General features: G+C 41.6%; 1 protein-coding gene across 4 annotated transcripts in view; it reads right to left on the bottom strand.

Moving 5' to 3' along the window:
• FBLN5 (fibulin 5) overlaps positions 1-25,822 on the bottom strand; it is a 55,778-nt gene that overhangs the window by 15,775 nt on the left and 14,181 nt on the right. For all 4 annotated transcript variants that reach the window (XM_027804910.2, XM_027804912.2, XM_005438881.3 and 1 more), the window contains 2 exons: positions 24,786-24,837; positions 23,391-23,633 (listed from right to left, as the gene is read on the bottom strand). In XM_027804910.2, coding sequence (XP_027660711.1) covers positions 23,391-23,633; positions 24,786-24,837 — 295 coding nt within the window. The remainder of the gene's footprint in view (positions 1-23,390; positions 23,634-24,785; positions 24,838-25,822) is intronic.

The following is a 25,822-nucleotide window of genomic DNA, read 5'->3' as shown; positions in this document are numbered from 1 at the left end:
TAGCAGTTGCATAAGCAGCAGTACAATCGCTTCAGAAAAGTAAGACATTGATCCTCTTTTCTTTGCTATCTGCCAAACAGATTTCTATGCTTACTCCCAGTCTTCACCTTCTGTGGCGGTATTGGAGAAATATTTCCATTTAAACACAACATTTTTTACAGTGGAGGCTACCTGTGGAGTTTCTGCTCCACAGAAAACTTGATCAGCCTGAAGCTGTCTATGCAGAACACCTTGACTCCCCACATTTTACACTGAAAAATACCTCACTGACTTCATTGATGAAGTTTCATGCAGCCAACAGGTATATACAGCTTTACTGGTGGCATCAAATCTTTCTGCGTGGCCCTGAACACAACACCCAGTTCTATATTAAGTGTCTCTGGCTTTCTCTAAGATTGCCCCTCACCGTGATGTGCCATTAAACTCTAACAGACCCAGCCAATGCAATCAAATCAATGAGTTTTGGCAAGCAGCCTTCTCAGTTCAAACAGGTAGTATAATCCCAGCCTGTTTGCCAACAGTTGTTTACATTACATGGGCTGACTAAGTGAAAGCTGATAATTTGTGCACTGAAAAAAATGTCGGTGCAACAACTGGCTAACCATTAGGTATCCTCTTGAAGAACATCAGGGCTGGGAGACAGAGGGTGCCTTGCCCAGCCCACTTACACAAGTGCGGCATACAGCGAGAACTGGTGTGGCTGATAAAGTAAAAACCAGACATTTGACACCAAAAGGAAAAAAAAGAACCCCAAAATTATTTCCACTGCGGAGAAAACTAGCCATAAAACTTCAAGAGATTGCCTATAATAGATTCACTAGACTTAAGTGCCAGCAAAGAAACTGTATTAAAACACTCCCAGGGCATTTTTGGTTGAGTGGAAAATTTCAAGTGGAAACAACCTGACAACTAGTCAATAATGTGTAAACAATTTCTTATTCTTGTTGCACAGCTTACGTCTGTCCCATACAGACATAAATCTTAGGTGTGTTCATGCCCTGGGAATACCACCCCAAAGCTCATTCATACCACCTTTGCCCTTGGGTTAATGAGTAAAACTGTGATGCTAAATGTATGTGATACTAGGTTGTCAATAGTTTTGTAGGTTCAAAGTAGGTAAGACAAATTCAAAGAACAAAAAATTGTAAGGACTACTCAATCCAAGGATAGCACATGTGGCTAAGAAGTCCCTTAAATGCAGTCTTCTGGAGCCTGGAAGAGTTCCTCTAACTCAGCATAACTTGTGTTGCAGTCTTCACCATGGAAGGAAATACCATAATGAGTTGTCTAAGCCCCAGAGTAAAGTCTAATTAGCTGAGAGTAGATGAGTTACTAAAGTGAAGCAAGCTAGCAAGAAACCCCAGAAACCCCACTGGCCCCTATTCGAGATGTTAACAGATTGTCATATCTGATGATTTTGGCATCAGTACCATGAAAGCATCAGATGATGTCACCCATCACTGATATCCAAGGATGGTTTTCATTACACTGAACCTATTTTAGTATTTTTCATCACCAAGATCCTTAGAAAACATTACCTGCATCCCAAGAGCAAGTCTAGGTTTTACCAATAGCTAGTGTTATTGAATACCTCTTCAGTGATTTTGGCTAGATTACTGAGTATGTGGCTATAACAAGAATTACCATGAGGTGAACTAGGAAGTAAATGTAAATTAGATCTGTCCTCAGTGAAAACAGTCTAAGGTACCCAGTAGTCACCATGCAGTACAAGGAACCATGGCAGCGGTGACCACTCTGTAAGTCATGCGCTGAGAATTTACCCAGGGGGAACTCATCCTTGCTCTTCATCGTCTATAGGGATAACAAAATCCCTGTCATAGTTCAGCCTCACCCACTGTTTAGCATCTAAAACTATTCAGGGCAGGGCCTGTCCTTTTATATGCAGAGCCAGTTCACGATTATTCCATTTTTAGTTGAAGCCTTCAATCCTAATACAAATCAAACTGTACTACAAAATCCTGCAGTGTCCCCACTGGGTGATAAATATCAGTGTCCCTGGATTTTAATAAGGAAATTCAAGACTAAGGAATTAAAGGACTAGCCTGCAACCACTCAACAAGAGAGAAGTAAGAACAGGTCACAGACATTTCTGACTTGCAGTCCTTCATATAGCCCAATACAAGCTGCCCCTATTATATGAACGCGTAAAGATGTGACTTTTGCAGAAATTTTGTGCAGCCTCTACATTGGCTAATGAGATCTAAAGGAAAAGATTAACCATCATTTTGAAAGCATTACGTTCTACTAGGAGACCTCAGAGGCATCAAAGGCTCTTTCAGCTAAACTTTGTGCTGCTCACGATGTTACTGTTCTACTGTAATGGTGCGTTGAACCTCAAAGTTTCCACTAGCTACTGAAAGAGAGGGAACTATTGACACAGTCAGTGGCAAACTGGAAGTGTTATCTAGCTACCACACCTCTTCTTGCCCTTACAGACCAGACTGGCACTGTTGCTGTGAAATTACATATGAAAACAAGAGGATGTTAAAGATCATCATACCTAATAATTTTGAATAAGCCTGAATTTTCCCAAGTGACTAGTGACTCTGGGTGCCTCTTTAGACATTCTTGATTCTAAGACAGCAGCTGTTCAGCACTTAAAAACACACTAGAGAACCAAAGCAGAGCGGGATGGATCCCTGCTCAAAACTCTTGCCAAGGAGTGCTTGGCTAACGATGGCCCCGGATGTCTCAGCTCTTGATTATGCTGCTGTGTGCTATCAATTTAGCAGCCATCTATATTCTCTCATCCGTCCTTCCAGTTGTGTTCATATTACTGCTCCCACAGCTAGTTCCAAGGGCAGAATTTCAGGCAGCAGTCCAGACTGAAATTAAAATTTGACCTGAAGTGGGAACAATTCATTTTGTTACTCCCCAGCTGAATACTGAGAGCAACCACATGGCCCATCCAGACCACTGCTCTCTGCCTCCTAAGAAATGCCACCTAGAATGAACACACAGCTTCATGGCTTGAAGCCATGAGTTTAAAGATCTTTGGTTTACTGGCTGTATGAGAGAATAGGTAGGCAGCATCTCCGTGTACGTTTCTCAGGAAGCCCTTGCTGCAAGAGCCTGAGCTTGAATACTTCAAAATGAACCACATCCCTCTCTCTTAGCTCAGTGTGTCTACCCCAAAAATTTATGCCTGTGGCAGTTTGGTCTAGCAACCCTGGGGTGTGATGTTCTGTTTGCTTGACATTTTGACAGAGGTGAGGTGGCTGGGGCAACAGGGTTTCATTTGGGGATTGGAAGGGTGGAGAAAGTGTTTTTTTATATTTCTGGCTCACTGGTTGCCTTTTGTGGGATGTGATGTGCTGATGCTTTGTTTTTATTGGTACAGATTGTATTCTTAATGGATGGCAGGATGCCTGGTGACTGGATAGATATCTTTTACAATGTCAAAATAAATAAATGAACTAATTGTGTTTAGCATGCAAATTACTGGCTTTGTGTTTTATAATCTATAAAAGCTAGCAGTAATCTTCATGGATTCTTCAGAATTTAGCCACATCATAGAACAATGACAAATCTAAAAAAATGGAAATAATTAAAAAGTCATGCATACAAAAAAATGGGGCAGCATATTAATATAGTCAGAAAGAAAACCTACATGCCAAACTGCAGCACAACACCACATTGCACCAGGGAGGCTAATTCTTATCAGAAGATGTAGTAATCTTTTATACTGACTCATGTCCACAAAGAATGCAGGACTGAGGCCACTCTCATTTGTGTCAATAACATTGCAAGAAATCACAGCATAAAAAGAAAAACAATAATTCGTTGAATTAAGACCAGACATATTAAATATTGCTCAAATGAAAGGGGCTAAAACTAGGAGACCAGAAATCTCAAGAGGGAATCATAAACGTGGAACCATGCTGTGAGTGTCTACAGGATCCTGAGGATCTGGTTTTGGTCCATCATTTTCCACATTTGGGATAAAATGCAGAGGATCACAAGCTGGTAGAATTGATAACTAAAAAGCGAATAGAATTCGTATATAAATGTAATTTACTAGGTATGGTGGGCACATTTGAAAGTGCATTTCAAGACAGACAAATGCAAGGTCGTATATCAAGAGTAAAAAACACTAGTCATGAAAATAACTCTGGGGTCATTAAAGATAATCACTTGAACATGAACCTTTGCTGACACAGTGTTGCTGAAGGACAAGCATAAACATGAGAACACTGAGTAGACACAGGAAACTGTACCACTACGTATTGCATTAGTAAAATAACTACTGAAATAGATTTTGGTGTCGACATTTCAAAAAGCGATATTACAGAGATCAGAAAACCTCCAAAGAGTAATTCCAAGCCATGAAAATTTGTCTCAGAGTATGATAGTGCTCCATTTAATAATCTATTTATGAAAAGGTTCAAGGTATATTTGCCTGTGATGTATAAGCATCTCCCTGGAAACAAAGATTTTAGCTGGAGATGGTCACTAAAGCTAGCAAAAAAGAATGGGATGGGCTTCAGTGTTTAGAAGACAAATTCAAAACAAAAACAAGGCAGAAACTTTAGTAGTACTGTACATTAATGAATTGAAAAACATAATAAAGCACATAGTAGCTGTTCCCTTACTTTAGGGCTTATACCTGAACAGTATTTCTTCTTTGAAATATGCTGTAGCAAAAAACAGTGTGCTTGAAACATGAATTGCTGGGTAAGGTTCTATGGCCTATGTCACAAAAAATACAGATTACATGGTCAAAGTGGTGTCTAAAAAGTCTTAATCAAACGATTTAACATCATTCAACATTTAGTTATTTTTATCTATATCCATAACCATCACACCTGAGATGTTCTGCTTGCTAACATCTTTCTTCATTTCCTAGGCCATTAGGAGATCTATCTTGGCCAGTGAAACTACGGAAAATAGGGACAAGAATTTTTAAAGTTCTTCCAAGTGATTTCTTCTTTGCAAAGATTTAAATATATGCATGTGCAAACTTTCATTTTTATCAATATTTTATCAATTATTTTTATCAATAAACATGATTTTTGGTGAGAGATATTGTACCTCTAATGTTGGTAGCAACTGCAGAAAAAATATGGAAAACTTGGAAAATGTTGATAATATTCTTACGTTAGAAGATGTTGAGTCATTAGCCTAAGGATGTTGGGCATGCCAACCACCTTCATTGGTTGGAGAAGGACACATAGACTGATTGCATTCTTATGAAGCATGAAGCAAGATAAAGGGGAAGAATCTAAATTATTATCACAGACAACCTGTTGAATCAAAGAGCCCAGAGAGAACTAAACTGCATGTTAGTGGGCATGCAGGAAGTAGGAGATTGTCTGGCAAACGAAGTGACTCCAAGAGGTGGAAAACCAGGGGAGGAAGCGAACAGACAGGAGGAGGAGGACCAGAGGTACTTAGGAACTAGAAGCACCTGCCCACTTGAAGGTGAGGCTGAAAAACTATAAGCAAAGACAGTGTTTTGCCTTTTTTATGGTCAGAAAACCAGGACTTTGTGAATAAACAGAATATTTTGCATTAAAGAATACAGAAGGAAACAAAATCCTTAAGATCAGCTCATCAGTTCAGAGACAATATTGGACTTGTTCAGGAAAAGACTTCTTTGGCAAAAAGCTACTTTAAAAGAAAATAATGAGTTTCCTTTTGGTATTTATGAGCATGTGGTTACGTACCACATGGCAAAGTAAATGCATATGGAAAGCTTACCAAAGAAGGTGCATCCCGAGGAGATTATTTGCACCTGCCACAGGCACAAGGGTGACTACTGCCTTACTGCGTTAAGTCCATCCACTGGTGCTGAAAGTGGTGGGATCCATGACCTCGCGTACCCCTCCACCTGGTTCATGCTCAAGGTGCTGTGACCATTCCACTCTCTCTATGACAGCTCCTTTCCCTGCTGGCTGGCAAGCTGATAATACCCCTAGCAGAGAGCTATCATGGAAGGATGTGGACTTGTCATCTCTGAGGTAGAACCACATTCTTGGAGACTTCGGCAATTAGAAGAGGAACTTTGCTTGGACTCTGTATTCAAGAGGGAAGCCAATGTGGACAGCAGATTTCCAAGACAATATGCTTTTGGCAATGTGTGCTGTTTTGCAGATGGACTGTTACATTTTGTTCTATTTGGAACATATTTAGCATGCATGACTTCCTTTCTTAAGTGATGAATTCTGATAATCATGCCACAAATTTCTGTGGGTCACAGTAGTAGCTATGACTGTGTTTTCTTCTTTTGATCAGCTATTGACAAAAGTAGGTAAGTTTTTGCCATCATGATTATTTGAAAGCCATTAGCACCATGGGGTTCAACACAATAAGGCTGAAGATTAATTTGACAGTTGAGACCACAGGTCGTGCAGATTGAAAAAAAAGTCTGCCATGGAAAGTCTTCTTCCCCTTGTACTAGGTGGTGTGGTGATTTTGGGGCCCTACTTCTTTATTTTATTCTGTCTGTGTTTTAGTCCTGCTCTTGTACCATCACAACCCCAGGAGTTCACCCCACTCTCGAGATACAAAGTTCTTGCAGAGAGGCACAGGGCTGCAAGCTCATTCCAGAATCTCCGTCTGCTCAAACACTGAACCTTGTTCAGTCATTTATAACCCTTAGGGCTCCATTTTAAAATAATACAAAGAATGGATGTCTATTTTTTATAGGAATAATTGCAGGCCAGGACTAAACATCCGAGCTCAGCAACATGCGTATCAGTTCCAAGATTACTTGGAACGGAGCACTTTCCCCAAACTTCTCCCCCACTCCTTATTTGGACACTAAGAAATAATTTCCTCAGTAGTAGATTTTTACTCAGTGAAATCACATGTTTTCTCAAAACTTTTTTTTCTCAAGATAATTACATTTGATAAGAAAAGGGGAGAAATAACAATGCCACATTCCTAAAGTGCAGACTGAAGCCAAATTCAAACTGCTGCTGTGTGGGATCAGTGTTTTTTTCAAAGGACGACTGACCCTGCTGAGCTTGGACACAATCCAGTATCAACTCCCTAAACACCTGTTTAATTGCATATTTCAGTGTCTGAGGAATGGCTGTTGGTTGCTGATTTCATTTTCTATCTATATCCCATATGCATTATGTTATTGGTTGATTGCTAAACAAGGATTAAAGTGGGTTTTTTTTCCACATAGATAGTCAGCCTGGAAGTGGATACTAAACAGTGTGAGTGAATCTGTAATGCTGCTCCTTCTGCCTGGTATGAAAATTGCTCAACATGTGTCACAGGTTCTAGATCTCCTGCCAGCTATCTGAGCCTTTCTTTAGCTAGCACACTTTTAACATTATTCAAAGATTATAAACAACAGCTAAACCATGAAAGGACTTTGCTCTTTGACCACAGTTCTAGTCCTGCTTTTGTGATTGAGATTTGTAAGACAGCCATGCAGGTAAGTGCATAGCAATGGGACAAAAGGGGCAGCATCCTCTTCTCCTTCTGCTCAGAACAGACCTGTGTGTGGTTCCTACACTTGGCATCACCTACATGACCACAGCTCCTCACTCCCATCGGTTCCCAGGGTTCCTTGCTGGTACAGGATCACACCTGGTGGTGTGGACTATTCCCAGTGTCCCATGAGAGCTTTTGCACAAATGCACAGTCTGCATGTTTATTCTGGGATCAGAGATGAGACAGAAACTACTGATTTCAGCAGAGGGCTTTGCTCAAACATGGAAACTCCGTGGACTGGAGCATAACTGTATTCTCTGAATTCATGATTGCCTGTTGCATATTCTGCACAAATTACGAAATCCATGGTCATTGCATGTGATTTGGGAATCTTGGTTATTTCCCCGCTGCACTTACACTATTCCAAGAAGCTGTGTTACAGCAGAACAAGAGTGACCCAAGTACTGTGCCAGAGCGGGTAGGGATGTGTTAGCATCCCACCGATAACACTGAACCAGCTGAATTAGGAGGTACCAAGCAGTTGCTACTAATAATGGTTTCATCTTCATCAGCAGGAAAGGTATTTGTCAGCTGAATAAATAAAACGTTACTGTTGTACTACCCATTTCTCAAAATTACCTCTTTTCTACGATCATATGCTACACAGATCTCCTGGTAGGGTCGTGAGAGGAGCCAATGAGCACTTACTGAGAATGCTCCCAGCTGCTAGGACGTTATGTAAGTGGCACTTTCTATTGCAATGGAAATGAAAAAGATGTGCAATCAGAGCCAGGAAACGTACACTAAGAAATTAAAACAGACCTCTAGCAAAAGGTCTTTACAGTTCTCCCTTTGCTGGGTGATATGAAATAGTCTTATACAAGAACCTCTAGAGAAGGCTTATAAAATTTCACAGCAGAACCATTAACACTGAAAAAGTGAATTTTCTATGGCTGAACTGTGTATTTTCCCTGCAGTTCTATGGGATAGTTTAAAAAGACCCTGTAAGAAGGAATATATTAAAAATATAGGAGTTTAAAGCACTATTTATAAAGCTTTTAAACACGTATGTGAAATCCTATTGGCTTCTCCTCCAGTGAATTATTTCAAAGACTTTTCTGTTAGGGTACAGAACATGAGAGAACTAAGAGAACTGCTATTCCAACTTTTGCTCCCTGGGGAGCTTTGAGCACAAATAGTCCAGCCAGCTGGTTAGCCAATTGGTGGTCAGTTTACATTTCCTCTAATAAGTGAACTTCTTGACCGTACATTTTAACTGAGTCATTAAGAGCTCCTTTTCCAAGCATTTTGGCATGCTAAAGAGGTCTGAGACTGTGAACAGACCACAATAACTAGTAAAGAGAACAGCCCTACTTTTAATATGGCAGAAGAAATTGATCCAAATCGATCCAGAAATTAAAGCCACAATCAAAACAAAAGGATACAACTATCCACCTGCAGGACATAACAGAAACTATTATTGGAAGGGTTGCTTCTTCCATTAAAAGGCAGCCACTTTAGATGTGCAACATGACAAAAGCTTAACCACTGCTCAAGCATGTTGTGCAAACAACTGTGGGAGTGAAGCATTTGAGATCTGAAAATACAAGAGAGATTCTAGGTCTGCAATGTGTACATACCCCTATAGAGAGCTCAGTATGGATGCTCTAGTCACTCTCACAGGAAACCTTTAAAAAGAAGACCCCATGTATCTATAGAAACAAGGGAACTCCATTGTGGGGAACTGGAATAGTAATATGAGTTTCGTTACTAACTAGTCTCTCACAAAGCTGCAGCAATCATCACCAGCATCTCATTCAGGAAACGACTGGATTCAAAGGTACTTGGCTTGAGCATGCAGGGAGGCTCCAGCCGGAGGTGGCATGGCTGTAGATTGCCTCATGTTGCTTGCACTGCATGAGTCAAACACACATGCAATAGAGGCTGCAGTGCTTTGTCTTCCTGCAGGAATCTAAGACATTATTCCATGAACTTAGCTGATAAAATCAGGGAGAAGAGCCTGGCTGCACCAACAGTGCCTGCAGAACGTGCCTGGATGGGCAGTTTTATATTTGCTATACACAACTCGGTACTCACATTGCTAGTCTGCCCAGGTGCAGCCACAGGCTCTGCAGGCAGTGGGAGTTAGAAGTCCTTCTTAGATAGGGAGAGCTTCAGATCTCTGCCCATAGCAGTAACCCTTACCAGCTGCTCTAGGAGCTGTCATGATTTACTATGAAAGAGTGTTATGTTTGGCAATAAGGGCACTGTGGAGCTTATCAGGGGAGATTTTTTTTTTTCGTATTTCATCTGAGTTTCAAATCTGTCCATGTGTCAGCATGCTTTATAACAGTCTCAAAAGTGCCACAAAGCCAAGGTAATTCTTGCATAAATGTTAGGGCCTTTTGGGCTCTTTTGTAAGCAAAGAACGGGTAGTGGACAAAAGCCAGGAGAGAAGAAAAATCTTTGAGAATTATCCTCTGCAAATACTGGCTTCCAGTCTCAGACAGCTGTGTCCTCATTACTGTTAATAGCAAAGAGTTATGCATGTTGGGCAACATTCCCCTCTGAGTGTATACATAGCAAGCTATCTATTTATTTACTTCTGTGGTGGTGATCATTGGAAAAGGCCTATAATCCCTACTCAAATAACTGGCCTTAACTCAGATTTGGCATTCACTGTTTTATGATTGAGCCACATTTGCTTGCAATGTTCCAAAAATTGCCACTAGCCAACTGGGTTGCAAACCTTCCTGGATAAATGAAAACTGTGGATATGGGAAGTTTACTTTGTTCCAATTAGTGTGTGATGTGGATGTCTACCGGCAGTTCTCCTGCTCTCCTTACTCTCAGTTCATAGCTCCCTGGAAAAAGAATTGTTTAATCTCAAAGAGCTTTCTCCCTCCCTCCCTCTCCCTCTTCCCCCCACCCCCCTCTCTGTTTTAAACCCCATTTTGTTACCTTTAATGCATAAATTAAGACAGAAATCTTAAGATTTGTGAAATCCTGAGATAGTAAGCCCCCAAAGTAGATGTGCCGAGCCTTTAGAAGCAGAAAGTTGAGTTTTGTCTAGCTCCAAGAACTGCCAGTTTTGAGCAGGACCATGACAGGTTGTGGATGGTTGTGAAACTCCCAGGCAAGACAAGATGTAGGGCTAAAATTGCAGCAAAGAAAATTTCTAATAAAGCTTACCTAATACTTGCAAGAGTCCTGGACCCTGTCTGTCAATCAATAAATCAATCAAGATAAGGGCAGATCATCTTCCCCTGTACTGATCCTGGCGTAAAACTGATGTGTTAATCTGGATGGTCTTGGCTGAATTTGCACCCTGTGAAACTCAAGATTCACTTCACTGAAAAGCTGAGAATAAAATCCTTCACTTCTGATTATTGTTTCTACTTCACTATATGAGCTTTCATCCAAAGATTGTACAGTACTTTAAAATCAATGCTAAAATTCGAAGTCTATGTGACAAAGAGATTATCACTTTCATTTTATGGGTGTCTTAGATAAATTAAAGGCTAGCACTGGTACCAGACACAGGCTCCTGCACTTCAGGCACTGCAGTCTCAGAAGTCAACTCAAATATGCCTTGTGCAATGGCTCTGAAAGTCATATGGTCCAACCTTCCACTCAAAGCAGGGGCAATTCAGCCAGGGCCTTCTCCAGCCGAGGTTTGAATTTCACCAAGAATACAACCTTTAGCTACAAACTTTATGAACCTCTGTTCCAATGTTCGACCACCTTCACAGTGATAGCATTTCTCCTTAGGTTTTATAAGAATTTCCCATGTTGAAACTTTTGCCTGTTCCTGTCCATGTGCACCTCTGAGATGAACACCTGGGTTTATCTTCTCTATACACTCACATTAGACACTTGATAACAGCAAGCAATACAATTCCCTCACCAGCCTCATCATCTTAATTAAGGCAGAGTAAACCACCATAGCGGTCCTTTGCTGGATACCCTTCTGTTTGCCCATGTCTTATAAGAGGGAACAAGTGTCACTGGGAGAATTGGGTGCCTGTGAAGGCAACTGGAATTCACTGCACACTGAGCTCTCTCTTGGAGGTAGCTAAGAGAAAATACTTAGAATGCTTGTATGTAGAGATCAGTTGTAAACCTTATCCGTGTAGTTCATCACAGCGGCAATATTTTATGAATCTACGTAATTTACTAGAAACTGTTGAGGTGGGAGAACTATGTCATTGGATACTGTACAAACACAGCTAGAATCAGGACTGCCCACTCACACATAAAGTTCTACACATTTTTGTCCCCAAAGCTTCAGGGTAAGTCTACCTTCTTCACACCAGAATTCCAAAACTGCTGACTAGTGCTGAAGGCTGAACATGTGGCCAGTTGTATTACCAATGTCACAGGCAGACCCACCAGCTCTCACAGTATCCATGAAAGCTCAGAAAGACACATGTTCACACTGAGCATTCCCAAGTCAAATGGTCCAATTCCAAGTAGCCTGGCCTGCAAAACATGTTCTGTTTAGGTATCAACAACAAGAAAAAAAGTAAATGGATAAACAAACAAAAAAGGTGATGTTCCCAACCAGCAAGAACATTTAATGTCTGTGGTTATCCCTGGAGCAAACAGCTGCTCTTACTTTCCAGAAGGCACATCCCAGTGAATTTTGCATCATGTGGACCTATTCTAGTGAAGGGGTAAATTACATTTTTTCCTTTATCATAGTACTTTCCTTTATTAGCCCCTTATTACCGCAAGGTCTCTGGTCATGCAAGAAAGCAGGCACATTTTAGAAGGCACAATCTCCAGCACAGAAGCACATCTGGCAAATTCTTAGCATGATTAGCATTTTACCATTTGTAGTCTTTCTAATCAATCTAATCTCCAATCAAATACTGCAGATAGTGCTTAATTCAGCATTTCACATCTCTCCCAGCTCAGAGGGAATGAGCCAAGGATGGATTATGTATCCCTGAAATGGTTTAATGTCCCAAGTTTCTAGAGGTCAGCTTGAAATTTTGGTGGGGCAGAGTGCGATCGTATTTTGTATCTTGTAACAATGTACATCACTTAACAGCTTCAGAATGCACATGACCTGCTGGCCATTAATGGATATATTATAAATTGTCAGCTGCTAATTACATTTAGAGGTATTCTCCAGTCTGTGTAGGACACATCTATGCCATAGCTCTCTGGGCTCAAACCTACACTCAGGTTTAAAAAACTGATATGGAGATAAAATGTTCATTTTTTTCAATTAAAATCATAGATAGTGTTGGAAGTCTTACGTGTAACCCTGTCAAAAAAATCTTATTCTCTTACGCCATTTTTCATCTATGGCTAGTTAAACTTCCTGAAAATGTCAATGAGCCAAATTGTCATGGTGCTAGCAAAAAAAAAAAAAAAAAATTAAAAAAAAAAAATAAATATCACTGTTTTCACTGAGAATTTTGCCTCAAAATGCCATGCACTACCTGAATAACATAATGTAGGTTTTACAAAACCTAATTTTCAAATAGCACTGATTTGGTGGGGAAGAACACCTCCTTCCTAAAGGTGGCATGCTACAGTCTTTTGGGGTGACTGCAAGAAACGAACTGATAGCTGTCAATGCACAGTTCTGGGCTATTCCATCAGAAAGTCAGCCCTGGTTTTAATTAAAATAATTTAAATCTGCTCCTGAATTAAAGATCCAGATGCAGTGCTTAGTGATTTGCTGGCAACCAGCATATTATATATTGCTGCAGTCTGCCTTTGAAATACATGAGCATGATCCAAGGCTGCTCCAGCCTATGCCTGGTTTGGGATTCCCCACAGGGGTTGCGATAGCAGGAAATGAGCAGCGTGCTATAGCTTCCAGACCATATCGCCTCTCCCTGGCCCAGTTTCTGCTCCAGGGCAGTCTGGCAAACTGACTCTGAACTGCTCCAAGATTCCTCCTTTGGAAAGGGGATGTCAGGCTACCAACCCATTTAAGCTATCTCAGCTTTGCCTTACTCCATCATAGTGACAATAACTGTTATTTAACGGGTGGAGGCTCTTACCCGTGCTACGAACTTTTCTCTGCAGTGTTAGATAAAGCAAACAGTTTTCTTTTGTGCCTCTGTGCACACTGGAAGCTGGAAATGCATCAAAGGACTCATAAACACAGCAATTTAAAGATACCTGATAACACCTATCCCACCCCCAACTTGTGCAAGACCCTTTCCTGCTAACAACTGTTCCAGGCAGTTGTTAAATGCTTCTGCTGATAGGTTTTATGCTATTCCTCCACTACATACCTACTGTATTCTTCTATAACCTGATACACTGCACTGTCATAAAGGGCTGTACTATGTCCAGTGTAAAAGTAGTTTTCCTTCATTTCAGCAAATTATACCCTATTCAGGAATAATCATTCTTTTGTACCACCCACCATGCACAACTGCTCCTTCTCTGGCATTTACAGTTCCAATTGCTGTCATCTTACCCCAAGCTTTACAATACACTGAAGTCTTTTGATCAAAGTCAGCCTCAGTAATGCCCCCAATTTACTGTTGTTCTGTACTGAGATTTCCATAAATTTATCTACACTTATCTGGTAGTAAAGTACTTACACTTAGTATCAGTGGGTTGGATCCATTCTCAGCAGAACATATTGAAGGAGTACTCCCTCTCTTATCTGGGAAGGGAAGTCTTAGTAACACTGCCAGAAACCGCCCCATGCTACACTGCTCTTGACATCTACCATTCATATTCCATCAGATGACCCTGTGTTAGGTTACTTTTTCATCTGTTGCTGGGTTTCCATTCCCTTAATTTCCTGACCACAGTTGTAGCTTTTGTAGACTTCCATGTATTACTGTTTGTACAATCTTCCCATTCAGTGTCACCTACAGATATGTTGGGCTGTACCACAAAACCAGTTAATGCCTTTGATCCAGTCGGCAATTTACCAGCTCAGTAGCTAATGCTTCATTTACTCAGGGGGCTGTCAGGGGACTGGCTGGAAAACAAGAATTTTACTTAAAAAAAAAAAAAGGAAAATAGAAACAATCTCAAAATATTAAAACAAAGCACATATTTATTTTTGTTGAAAACCAAACCAAACCCCAAACCAAGCAACAGCGTCAGACCAAGCAGAGTAGATCATGGATTCATTCAGACCCTGCAAGTTTATGATGCACACCTCTTCCCTTCCTTCTAGGCTCTCCCTGTCTAGCTGAAGCATTTCTTGTATTTTCAGTATTTGAATGCCTCATGAACACAAACAGGTTTATTCTAACTATAACAGCATGCTATTGATGTAGAGCTAAACCATAGAAAAGCTAAGGAAATTTTCCAGGACTTATGAGTTTGTATAGACACACTTGCAAGTACCCAAATGAGGACTCTGTCACACCCTGACTTACAGAAAGTGCTAATGCCTCTGCCTGAAAACCTAGACCTCTCCAGGGTTTCCAAGCTGATTGCTCAGATATTGAGATTCCTCAGATAAGTTTTCAATTCTGAAAACAAGATAGAGCAAAGAGGTCTGAGGTCATAGTGGCAGCCTGTGGAAAAGTCTGCAGGCCAGACTGACGGGCATTTATGTGTTAAATTTCTACTGAGGATGAAGGTCAGTGAGAACGAGGGCCCTAACCAAGCTTTGGGGACCTGGGCCTTCATTTCAGCTGTCTTGTCACCTATACTACTGCCCTATCATCCGGACCTTTTTTCTCCTCATACTGCAGCATAGCCTAATACTACAGGGCACCTACAACCAAGAGTTATGGTTGAAAAGAACTAAAAGCAGAGAGGGTTTTGCTGATGTTAAAACTGAAGATGGACTTCAGGGCATCTTGTCATCCCCAGCGGGCAGCACATCGCAGCCACGAGGCAGAATGCTGAAACTGCTCCCCTGAACTGGGCTGTGGTGTGTAACTCCCATTCATCTTCTGGTAGCTCTATTTACTTTGAAAAATTCTCTCATCTCATTGAATTACTTAAATGGGAAGCCAGTCAATTGGCAGATGAAGGAGTCAAGAGCATGTTAAACTCCACACAATGTCAGACAGCTCTTCTGTTTCTGCGTGGCAGCTCTGTCATGGGTCTGGTGTCTTAGGGACAAGACAAAGGAGCAATGCCAGCACATTACCTCTGCCTATAGAGTCTGGCAAAACATAGGTCCATCTGGCTGATTAATATCGGCAAAGGAGCCAATTCATATTTTTTATATATTTTGGCTTAACATCTTGATTGTGACATATAACCATGGCCAATTTCAGGCTGGAACCAAGTGAAAAGAAACAAAGCTGACCCAAAAAATATAAGGGAGAGGCCAAGAAAAACGGTGACTTTTAAGTTGTTGAGAACACTGCCATCTCTAGGCACTGTGGGTGCTACAAATGCATGCAAAAATTAACATCGGTCTGAGCTGACTGCTGGTGCTATGAAGGGCACTGAAAATAAATAAGCCTTCCAGGTAAGGAGAGACACTGTCATGTACTGAACTCTGCATGTTATGCCACAGGGAGGCAGAGAAGGCATCACTCGTGCAACCACAGTCCCTTAGGGTCCCAGCAGAAAGCTAGGCGTGGACTGTCAAACACAGCCAAACCAGACACCCATAGGAAAATGAGAGAACAAGCCACAGAGCCAATGAATTGGGAAAGGGTACTCATGAAGTCTGTCAATCTTTCGGCACCATTAAGTGACTTAATTTTCTTTTAAGCCCTACAATGGTCTAGTTGGTGGGACTTCCTTGCATGACAGCTATCCCACAAAGGAAAGCTCACAAAATCTGCCCCAGAGCAGACAGAGCTAATTGGTACATAGTGGCTTTAACTGATCTGGCACTGCTGAAATCCCTGGAAGTAAGACATAATAAAGGCAAGGCGGCCACAAAGCCCCACATATCAAACCGCTGTTAGCAGTGAGTCTAAGGAATCATTCAGAGATTAACAGCAGGGGTGAGAGCCTGCCCTGGCCAGCACATGCCTGAGAATATGGCAGGCTGGGCACGATTACTGCTCCTCTGAATTGAGTCAGATATAACCTCCTGCCAACTAGCTCTTAGTGACAACTGAAGTCTATGTATTATCTGGCTCAGAGCCCAGTGACCAATAACCCCCAATTCAGAGACCAAGCTTAACTGAGGCCATTAAACCAACCAAAACCCAGAGTTTCAGTTAAACCTCTTTCCCTTGCATGCCCTTTCCCTCTGCAGTCTACAAAAAGCAAGGGAGATGGGATTCCTGAGTTCTTGACACCTTGTGTATCTAAGTATCATACAATTCCAAGGAAGAGAGAAAACTGAAACATGCCAGCAAACAGAGAGGTCACAGTCTAGAGCGATTTTAACCGTCCTGTGTCTGGACTGTGGCCTGCATATCTAAGATGACACAGACATTGTCCCTTCTGTGCTTATGCCCCTTCTCTGCATACAAACCAAAGTTATGTTTTGTAACGTGGCAAGTTATCATTCAGCTGTCCCCCTCTGTATGTCACTGTGCTTTCCTGCTGGCTCCCAGCACAGAAAAAACCAGAAAACTTCTTAACACCCCAATAAGCAGGTGAAGACACTTCCACCGACAGAATCAGTTTAGCTCAAGCTAGAGGTGAAAGCAAATTCAAACACTCCTGGTGGCCACAGTTTTTAATAATAAGGTCGTCTTCTGACCAGCTGTTAATTCTTCTCACAATGTCTAGGAAACCCTTATCATGGTATCAGGAGTCTGGCGGGAGGAAAACATGGTACCAAACTCCCCAGCCATAAGCTACAGTGGCCTAGGCTCAAGACAGATTAACTTAAATCTGATTTTAACTCATTTAGTTATTATTTAGTTAGCTATTTTAAAAAATAAATTCACTGTAAGAACTCCTGCTCCAAGACCATAAAACCTTCACCAAAATCAACGGCGCCTGTAATCAGAGGTCTAAAAGTTTATGGTCTCCAGTTGACTATCCAGATATCCACACAGAATGACTGTAGTTCAGTGTTTATTTTCCCTTCTCACATCATCACACATAAATACAGTCAGTCAGTGACGCCTGAAAGGCACTGACATACAGAATGAAGGACTTGTAATAACTGTTACACTTTGCCATACCCAGGAGTCTGCTACTTTGCATTCCAGTGCACGGAGATGCCAGTTTTCTTAATAACATGCCAGCCTTGCTGGCTTGCACGTTATAGTTCTTGGTTCAGTTTTACTTATTTCTCTGTGAGTAGTAGAAGCTTCACAAATAAACAAAGCACTCGCCTGTGCTTTAACCACCAGACCATACTCCTCCCACACTGCACTTAGCAAAGAATGAAAGGAATAATCCAAGCCACAGAAGGCGCAGTTTACCCTGCTACAGACAGATACAGACAGCAATATTATGTATAAAGCCAACTCCTCCACCAGAAATTGATTCATTTCAGTGAAAAGCAGCATTTCCACGCTCATCCTCCTTGGTAAATTCTGCTGGGGAAGGATACATTTATTGATAGTCAAATTTCTGTAGGAATGACCCTACTGATGGACCCTACTGTAAGGACTAGCAGAATGACCTGAAGCCCCAAAATACCCAGCATGTTTATCTACAGCAAAGTCAGAATCTGAATGAAAAATCCTCCAACCCAAGACTTAGCTACCAACTACAGCTTCTTCTTGAGATGCTTTAGAGGCAACTTTTCTGTTACTACAGCAGCGTGAGGTCCAAATTTACATTTCCCCATACAAAACCCAATAGGAAAACCACCTTAGGAATAAAGACTACACAACATGGCCCTTAATTTAATGAGGAGTTGTCATCAATTACATATCCTTTCAGTAGGCTGCCTGAAACCTCTTGTGGAACCTGTTCTCATGCAAGCTTTCTTTTTTTTTTTCCTAGCTAATTTGGACATGATGGCAGTGCTGCCCTAACATGCATAGCCTTCAGGTCTCACAGACCAAGAGGAAAGGGGAAAGACACAGACAGAGCTGAACCAAATAGGGTTAAAAAAGGCCATGGCAGGAGCAGATTCCGTTTTTTTCTTCTTCTTTACACAGCCCCTTTCAGGGCATAATTTCCTTGCTGCATTTCCCTCTTTTTCTTCCTCCCGTTTCTATATGCCCAGAGAGGTCACTAGAAAAGTCACTATTAGGAGTCAGCTTGGCTTAGTGGCTAAGCCACTGGATAAGGAATTCTGGGCTCTATTCCCAGTCCAGCTGTGGGCCTGCCACAAGACCTGGGCACCTCCTCTCAGTTCCCTCTATCTTCATTTCCCTTCTTTCTTCCCAGACATGCACATCTGGTTCCTTCATTTTGCTTGAAACCTCATCTAGGCATAGGCTGTTCTTAATGAGGCTGCACACAGGGCAGGTCAGTACAATGGCAGCTTGGATGTGGGTTTTAGGTATTCTTACGATATAAATGATAATGATCTAAAACCCATCTGTGCAAAAGTAATGTTTTGAAGGAAGAAGTTTCACTAGTTTCACTCCACAAATGTAGGACTGGGGACGTGTAGGGGGGGAACGTAGGAGGTCCTGGCAGTCTTTGAGAAATGGGGAAATCTGAAGCAATGACTGCTCTACAGATGAGGCCTCGAAGAACAGTTCTCTCTTAAATCTGGAAAAAAGCATCTTTCCATTTCCCTGGTTTTATGCTTCTTTCTTCTAGAAGACGATGCCTTTTTTCTATTTTATTAATACCTCTGGCCTCCTCCCTTCTTTCTGCCTGCAGGTCATACTCATCTTGCCTTATGCTTACACCTTTCCTAACACCTACTTCTATGTCTTTGGGGTCTGCTTTCTCCAGTTCCTCCATTTAACTCTCTTAGATGCCTCCACACCCCCATCATCTCCACACATTGTGCACATGCATTAATGGGAGAGAAAGCAAAAACAAGAGCCCACCCATTACAGCTCTTTCCACAATGCCCGGAAGGATCTGTGCTTGAGGCGTGTTTTAAAGATCATTGTAAATCATGAAACAGCAAGGTGGAGTGAGGGGAAATTGGAAATAGCCCTCATCATATGAATGTATAATGCAAGAACACGGGCCCTTGCTGCAGTTTAATCCTGTCAACAGTTACTAGATCAAGTTCCTTGAACAAAAAATCATTATAATGACTAACCATTTTGTATTTATAGAGAAGTAGCATCAGAAGACAAACAGTTCAAGCAGTGCTCTTGTGCTAGATGTTCTTTGCTTTTTCCTGTATGTGGTCTTTTATTCCAGCATTAATTGTGGTTATAAGTCATTCCCAACCTGCTTTGGAATGAGTGTACACAGACTTCGTGCTGTTGAAAACACAGGACATTTACACATACAAGATACAAAGCATTCAGCAGCTCCAGGGGTAAGAATACCACGTATTGGGAATCAAACGCACAGAAGATTTTAAAAGTAATTATCATTAAAATATTTCTCTGCCTGTTGCCACAAATGGCTACAGCTACTTTTGCACCATGCAGAGGACACAGGATTGGGCAAAGTGGTCACTGACAGGTATCTTTGGGAGGCACTTGTGCCAGGAAAGCTTTTGTTTTCACAAAGGACGAGATCTGGAGATAAGAGTTTTGCTAAGACCGAGTGATGAACAGGATGGGGAAGGAACGTGGGCACCTTACCCCTGTCTGTGACCATCCAGGCCAGAACGGATATGGCCAAAAAAGCTTGAAAGGGAGAAGAATGGCTTATATTTCTATTTTTGTTGTGTTGGAATACATCAGACACACCTCATGAGGGGGAATGTTATTTGAACCACCAGGGGTGAAGATTCCTCTGAGAGCCAGGGAACGCACAGCCCTGGCAGGCAGGCTAGATGCCAGGCTGGGACAAAGCGACCTTCTCACAGCCTTCCTACATTTCTGTCAGCTCTGGCAAAGGTGGGGATAAAAAAATAATAATAATAAAAAAAAGCTTGTTAAATCTCATACAGCTTTTAGATCAAATTTTTATTCTGTTTCACTTTGGAAGCTCAGCACTTCAAAGCTGAGACTGCAAATCTCCCAGGGAAGGTTCCTGTGTTTAATAAGCCGTTTTGACTGGAATTTAAAGAGAAAGTAAAGATTTCTGTTGGCCTAACAATAGAAAATGTGGCCCAGACCTGTAACTCCATATCTGACCAGACAAAAATGTGTACGCTGTTTAAAACTGGAGATTTCTCAGAAACATTGGCATTAGAATAGCTCTGTTTCCCCTGAAGTCAATAGCAAACAGTCTCATCACCTCTAATGGAAATACCTGTGACTAATTTTATTTGGAAAGAAGGTGCTGGAAGATGGTGCCAGGCCACCAACATAACAAGCCTGTAATTAATATAGTGGCTCAGCTACTGGGCAACATAGCTTCCAGTTTTCTCTTTTCAACCATCCCACCATAAAATCAATCCTTGAAGTGCTTCATATCCTAAGAGCATGCTGAATGCTGACAAGCAGAGAAGCACAGAGCAACTAAAGTACCATTAACATGAGCAATGCTTATAATTAGCTTATAATAGGCTGGAGCCATGATTCATGTGATTCAGACTTTCTTGAATAACCTGGGCAAAATTCTGGTTGATCCTGAGGACCTTGTCAAGGTTCCCCAGTGTCTTGCCCCCAAGGCCTTCAAGCATGAAACTGCACATCACCCTATTAGCTGCACCAGAAGTCCTGGGAACAGGGGATCATGCCTTTCTACCACCAGTGCAGCAAGACATGTACTTGTACCACTTCCCTTGGTGTCCACACTTTCCATCCTCGGGCACACAGGTACACAAATAAATACTGCATCAAGGCAGTGAATGTCTCCAGAGGATTTCACTAAATGAGAAATGAAGTCTACCCCCAGCACAGACAGGTCTTGTTTTCTTTAAGTTTTGGGTTTCTTCCTTTAACACAAACATGATCCACCATCTGCCCAAATTCAAACCTAGTGTAGACTTTCAAAAACCACTCCTATCTCACTGTGGTACTCAAATGGCCGTCTGTCCTTTACAATCTTTTCTTGTCAATGTCTCTATTCACCAAATTTTCCCTCACAGTTAAATTGCCGTATTTGAAAGTTAAAGAAGTGAACAGCTCTGACTCAAGAAAGCAATAGTCCTCACATTTCTGCCGGCATGGATAGGAACATATAAGCCCTTCACAGGCTGGAAGGTCCACTGCAAAATTTTCCAAAATCCACCTGTTTTGATTAGTATGGTTTGCATGCAGCAGGCCAAACAGTAAAATATAGGGGTTTAATTTCCACTTTGACTTCAGCACTTTTCCATTAACTGTCCCATTTCCTGATTTGTCTACATCAAAGTTAGCAAAATGAAAACACTTCTGGAAATCTGCAAGTCAGTACATAAAACAGCTGAGGTTGATAAGTTTGCTAAGATGAGAAGGACTAGTTGCAGTTTTCAAAGGACTGGACAGTATACATGCTTATTTTTACAGCAAACTCATCAGTTATCCCAGGATTTCAAGACTCCTCATTAAAAAACCCCAGTTTTTGTAAAATTTTCCAGTAGGTATTACTGCTAGTGCTGGTGAGAAAATAAGTTTTTCCCACCTTGGAACATAATGAGGGCAATGATTCAAAGACAGAAAAATGTGCCGCAATAGCTGAATTTAAATCCAGACTCTCACAGCTCCCGTGAAGCATCATGGTCTCCTCACAAGGGAAGGAAACAAAGTACATCAGCTGAAACCAAGTCCTGCCAGAAATGTCAGACAATAGGGCAGAATCAGCCTAAAAGACAAGTCAGTCTTAGCTCTTATGTTGTTCTGCAGCAGCATTCAAAAAAAGAAATGTTCTGAGTTAAATGCAGTTCCTTAGTCTAAAGACAGGCAAAATTCTCTATTGAAAGCTCATATCTTGTGTGGTTTCAGCTTTTTTCCTTGTCAAAGACCAGTCCTGTTTCAACAAAAATTTGGATAAAAACCTTCAGACAATTAGCTACATGTATTAACAGATAAAAATCTCACTTTCATTAGGACATCTGAGATAGAGAAATAAGTAGTGGTTGTGGTTATAGATTAACTTTGTAGTAGACCTGAGCTACTATTTACCCCGAGGCATCAGTTTGATCCTGATCTCTGGATTCCAAGTCTGGCATCAAAATAAATATTTTGGACAGTGGAATTTACTTCCATGTAGTTCAGAATTTTTCTTTCCCTTCCTTTGTAACGTGTCATTATCAAAAGCAAGCAAACCAAGAGGATATGATCTAAACGTCCCTTAAATTTGAGTAACGCCTTGTCATGAAGTTAAGCGCAGTATAAAATGGTATAAGTAGAATCAGAATCTAGCAAAAGATGCAAAAGCAGAAAAACTACCAACTCAAGACATCTTTCATAGTTTGGGGTTGGGTTTTTTTTTTTTTTCTATATTGGAGACTTGAGAACATTAAGGTGCTAAGACAACATCAGCATTCTGTTGGGGCAGCAATTCTTTCCCCATGTGTCGTTTGCACAGTGCCTTGAACAAGGGACTTCCAGTCTCAGCTGGAGTCTCTAGTCATTAAAGCAATGGCAGTGCTAACAGTTGTGTACCACCCTCTAAGTTAAGAAATGTATGTGCTCCAAAGGGCTTATAGTCCAAGTGAAGGATGCACAGCATGGGAGGAAACAATTCTTATTTTTACCATTTACAGAAGGAAGACCAAGGTCCAGAAATTTGAACAAGGTCGCACATGGCCAAGAACTGAATCAAATTTTCCTCGGTCCCCATCTAACACTTCAAATAGAGGGCCACCTTCTCTCTCAAGGACAGAATCACGAGCATCATGAGCATGCCTTTGATGCATTGACAAACCACCTGCCATCAGATAGTTATTTCATAAAAACATTGCTCCTCTCATAAAAGTGAGTTTCCTGATTAAATAATAGGATTAAATCATATCTTAGCTTGCATTGAATAATGCCCATATGAAATGTACAGCTCATATCCTTTAAAAAACATGGAGCTGAACTTCAAAGTACTGGGACTGGGTGATTCAGTAACAAAAGGACAATTGCAGGACAATTGTTTCTGCAATGTCAGATAAGCTTTAATATAAATAAAAATATAGAATAAATATTTCCACTACTTACCAACACACTGATTGTTTTCATCCAACTGGTAACCAAATCGACACATCAAAGGTCTTGTAACAGTAGGGTAGTTAGGAATGGGGCCTGGTGCTGGGGGTGGTGGATAAATATTTGAATAAGGGTTCAGATATGGTGATCGATACACTGGGTTTGTTCGGGGTACACATAAATAGCCACCATTCTGGTTGACACACACCATATCTCCTCTGCAGGCCTCAGGAATAGTCCGACATTCATCAATATCTGGAAAGAAATTGCAAAAGTTAAATGAGTGATTGCTTCTGAATGGAACCTATCAAAAAATACTTAACATTTTTCTTAGATTTTCCTAAAAAAAATTATACTCTCTTTGAACGGAAAAGCTAATCCTTCCTTGTTGAGCCTTATTTTGAAGTTAGATCATACCAAACCAGGAAACATCCCATATATTCAACATTACCCTGTGTTCTACTTCTTTTGCTTCACTATTAGAGGGTGGAGGGAGAGGGGAAGCCTGCTTTGCTATTCCATAAATGTTCAGTTTAAACACTGATTTACACATGGCTACAGCATGCTACCGCCTGTTCCTCTGAGAGGGTCTGTCCAAACCACAACATGCAGATCGGGATTTCAAACACTGGTGGTTTGGTTTGCCCAGCTGTGAAACTTGGATCCTGATTTGGAACTCCTAAGCTCCCTCCCACAGAAAAAGTTAGGGATGTTCAGATCTGGGGATGCAGTTCAGGCCTCTTTCTTGCTCTGATTGAGATCATCGCCAAATTAAATTGAAAAAGGTACAAATAGTTTGGCTAAACTGAGGACTTGCCTGGCTCTTGGGACACAGCAGCAACAACAGAGCAAGCAATCTGTTGCTGTTTTTTTCCCTTGTTGTTTGAGTGACTTTAATGCATGCAGAAGGTGCTGCCCTGAGGATTGAGTGCCATTGATAAAAACATGCTATAGGGCAAAGGGTGTGTTTCCCTATATCACCTCAACAATTTACTTGGGGTTTCTACGTGGAGCTGTGGTAGACTTTATCTGAGCCTCCAGGTGGAGGCTGCCAACAAAGACTGTAAATACTGAATTTGAAGGAGGAAGAGGAGAGTGAACAACCCTTGTCATTTGGCAACTAGACCAAGCTCCCTTCAAAATGCATCATTGCTATTTGAGAAACACTGACAGCCCATTAGTATCTCAACGGTGTCAAAGACTGGAGTAAACTCATGTTCATACAGACACACACACACTTATATATATATATTTATATTTTTGTATATACATACATACAAACACACATATGTGTCACACAGCAAGAACTTTTCAAGTAAAACATACTAACAACAGCACAATGTTAACTCAGTAAAGTCAGGATTTCTGAACCCCAATTGAAACGTACTGGTTTAATTAAAGTCCTACCTAAGCATTGCCCAGAGGCACGGTCCAGGTCAAACCCATTAGTGCATTGTTGCTAAAATGAGAAAACAAAGGACAGTCAGTGACTGTGAAAGGAGAGGGTTGCAGAGTCAAATGCTCATCTGGATTATTCTGCTTAGTACAGTTGTCCAGCAGTTTCCAGCACACCGAACCAAAGCCCCTTCCCCAGAGGGCAGCCAGCAAGGCACAGACCTGGGGCCTCAGCACAAGGGCAGCCCCTTAGCTCAGAGGCAGGCCCTGCCGTAACCTGCGATGGGCTCCACATCGTCTGTTCAAAGAGAACTTAGTCGTGTGTTTTGGGGTCTTTTTGCCAGAGCTGGGGTGGGGGGGCTCATTTTGCCGGGGCGGGGGGGATGCTCAGTTAAAAGGCACTAGCTAACCTTTCTAACAGGCTCTAGAACTCCACGGACGGTCTGTTTGGTACATCTGCTTCAACATGTCAGCCATCCGACTGAACTTAAGCCACAGTTAAAACATAACAAGCTTAATGAAAGTAAGGCTTTTCATTTACACCAAGCCTTTTGGTTTTTGGAGCATAAACCTTTAGATGACACATCCTAGGCCTGCAAGGTTACTGGGGGCCTTGTTCCTTCCCACCCTGTGGCGCTGGTCTTTGTCAGGGCTGCCACCTTGAGTCCTAGGCACCTCCTCAGTAACCCGCAGCACTTCCAGAGCTGTGAGGGTCCTGGCGGTGATCGAGTCAAAGCCCACTAAAACCGTTCCTTGCTCCTCCCTAGTTTTTTGGGTGGGCCTCCAGCTTTTTAGCCGTGGGTCAAACAGCTGACACAAGCATGGGATCCCGCCAGTAAATAGGTTATACCGAGGAACGCAAGCAAGAGAGATCCAGAACAGGAACCACTGAGGTAGCCAGAGGGACAGAGTGCGCTCAAGGTACTTTCCTTTTTTGTTATAGCTAAATGACGAAGACACTTATTTTTGGACTTTGTGGAAGAAATCAGCGGAAGAGTAAAGTACTTGGGTTCATGCTTGGAAAGGTAGTAGGTTGTAGATAGGAGGCA

The sequence above is a fragment of the Falco cherrug genome, chromosome 7 (genome assembly GCF_023634085.1).
Source record: "Falco cherrug isolate bFalChe1 chromosome 7, bFalChe1.pri, whole genome shotgun sequence".
Classification (NCBI taxonomy): Eukaryota; Metazoa; Chordata; class Aves; order Falconiformes; family Falconidae; genus Falco; species Falco cherrug.
The sequence above is the reverse complement of the archived record's forward strand: the minus strand, read 5'-3'. Positions and strand labels throughout refer to the sequence as shown.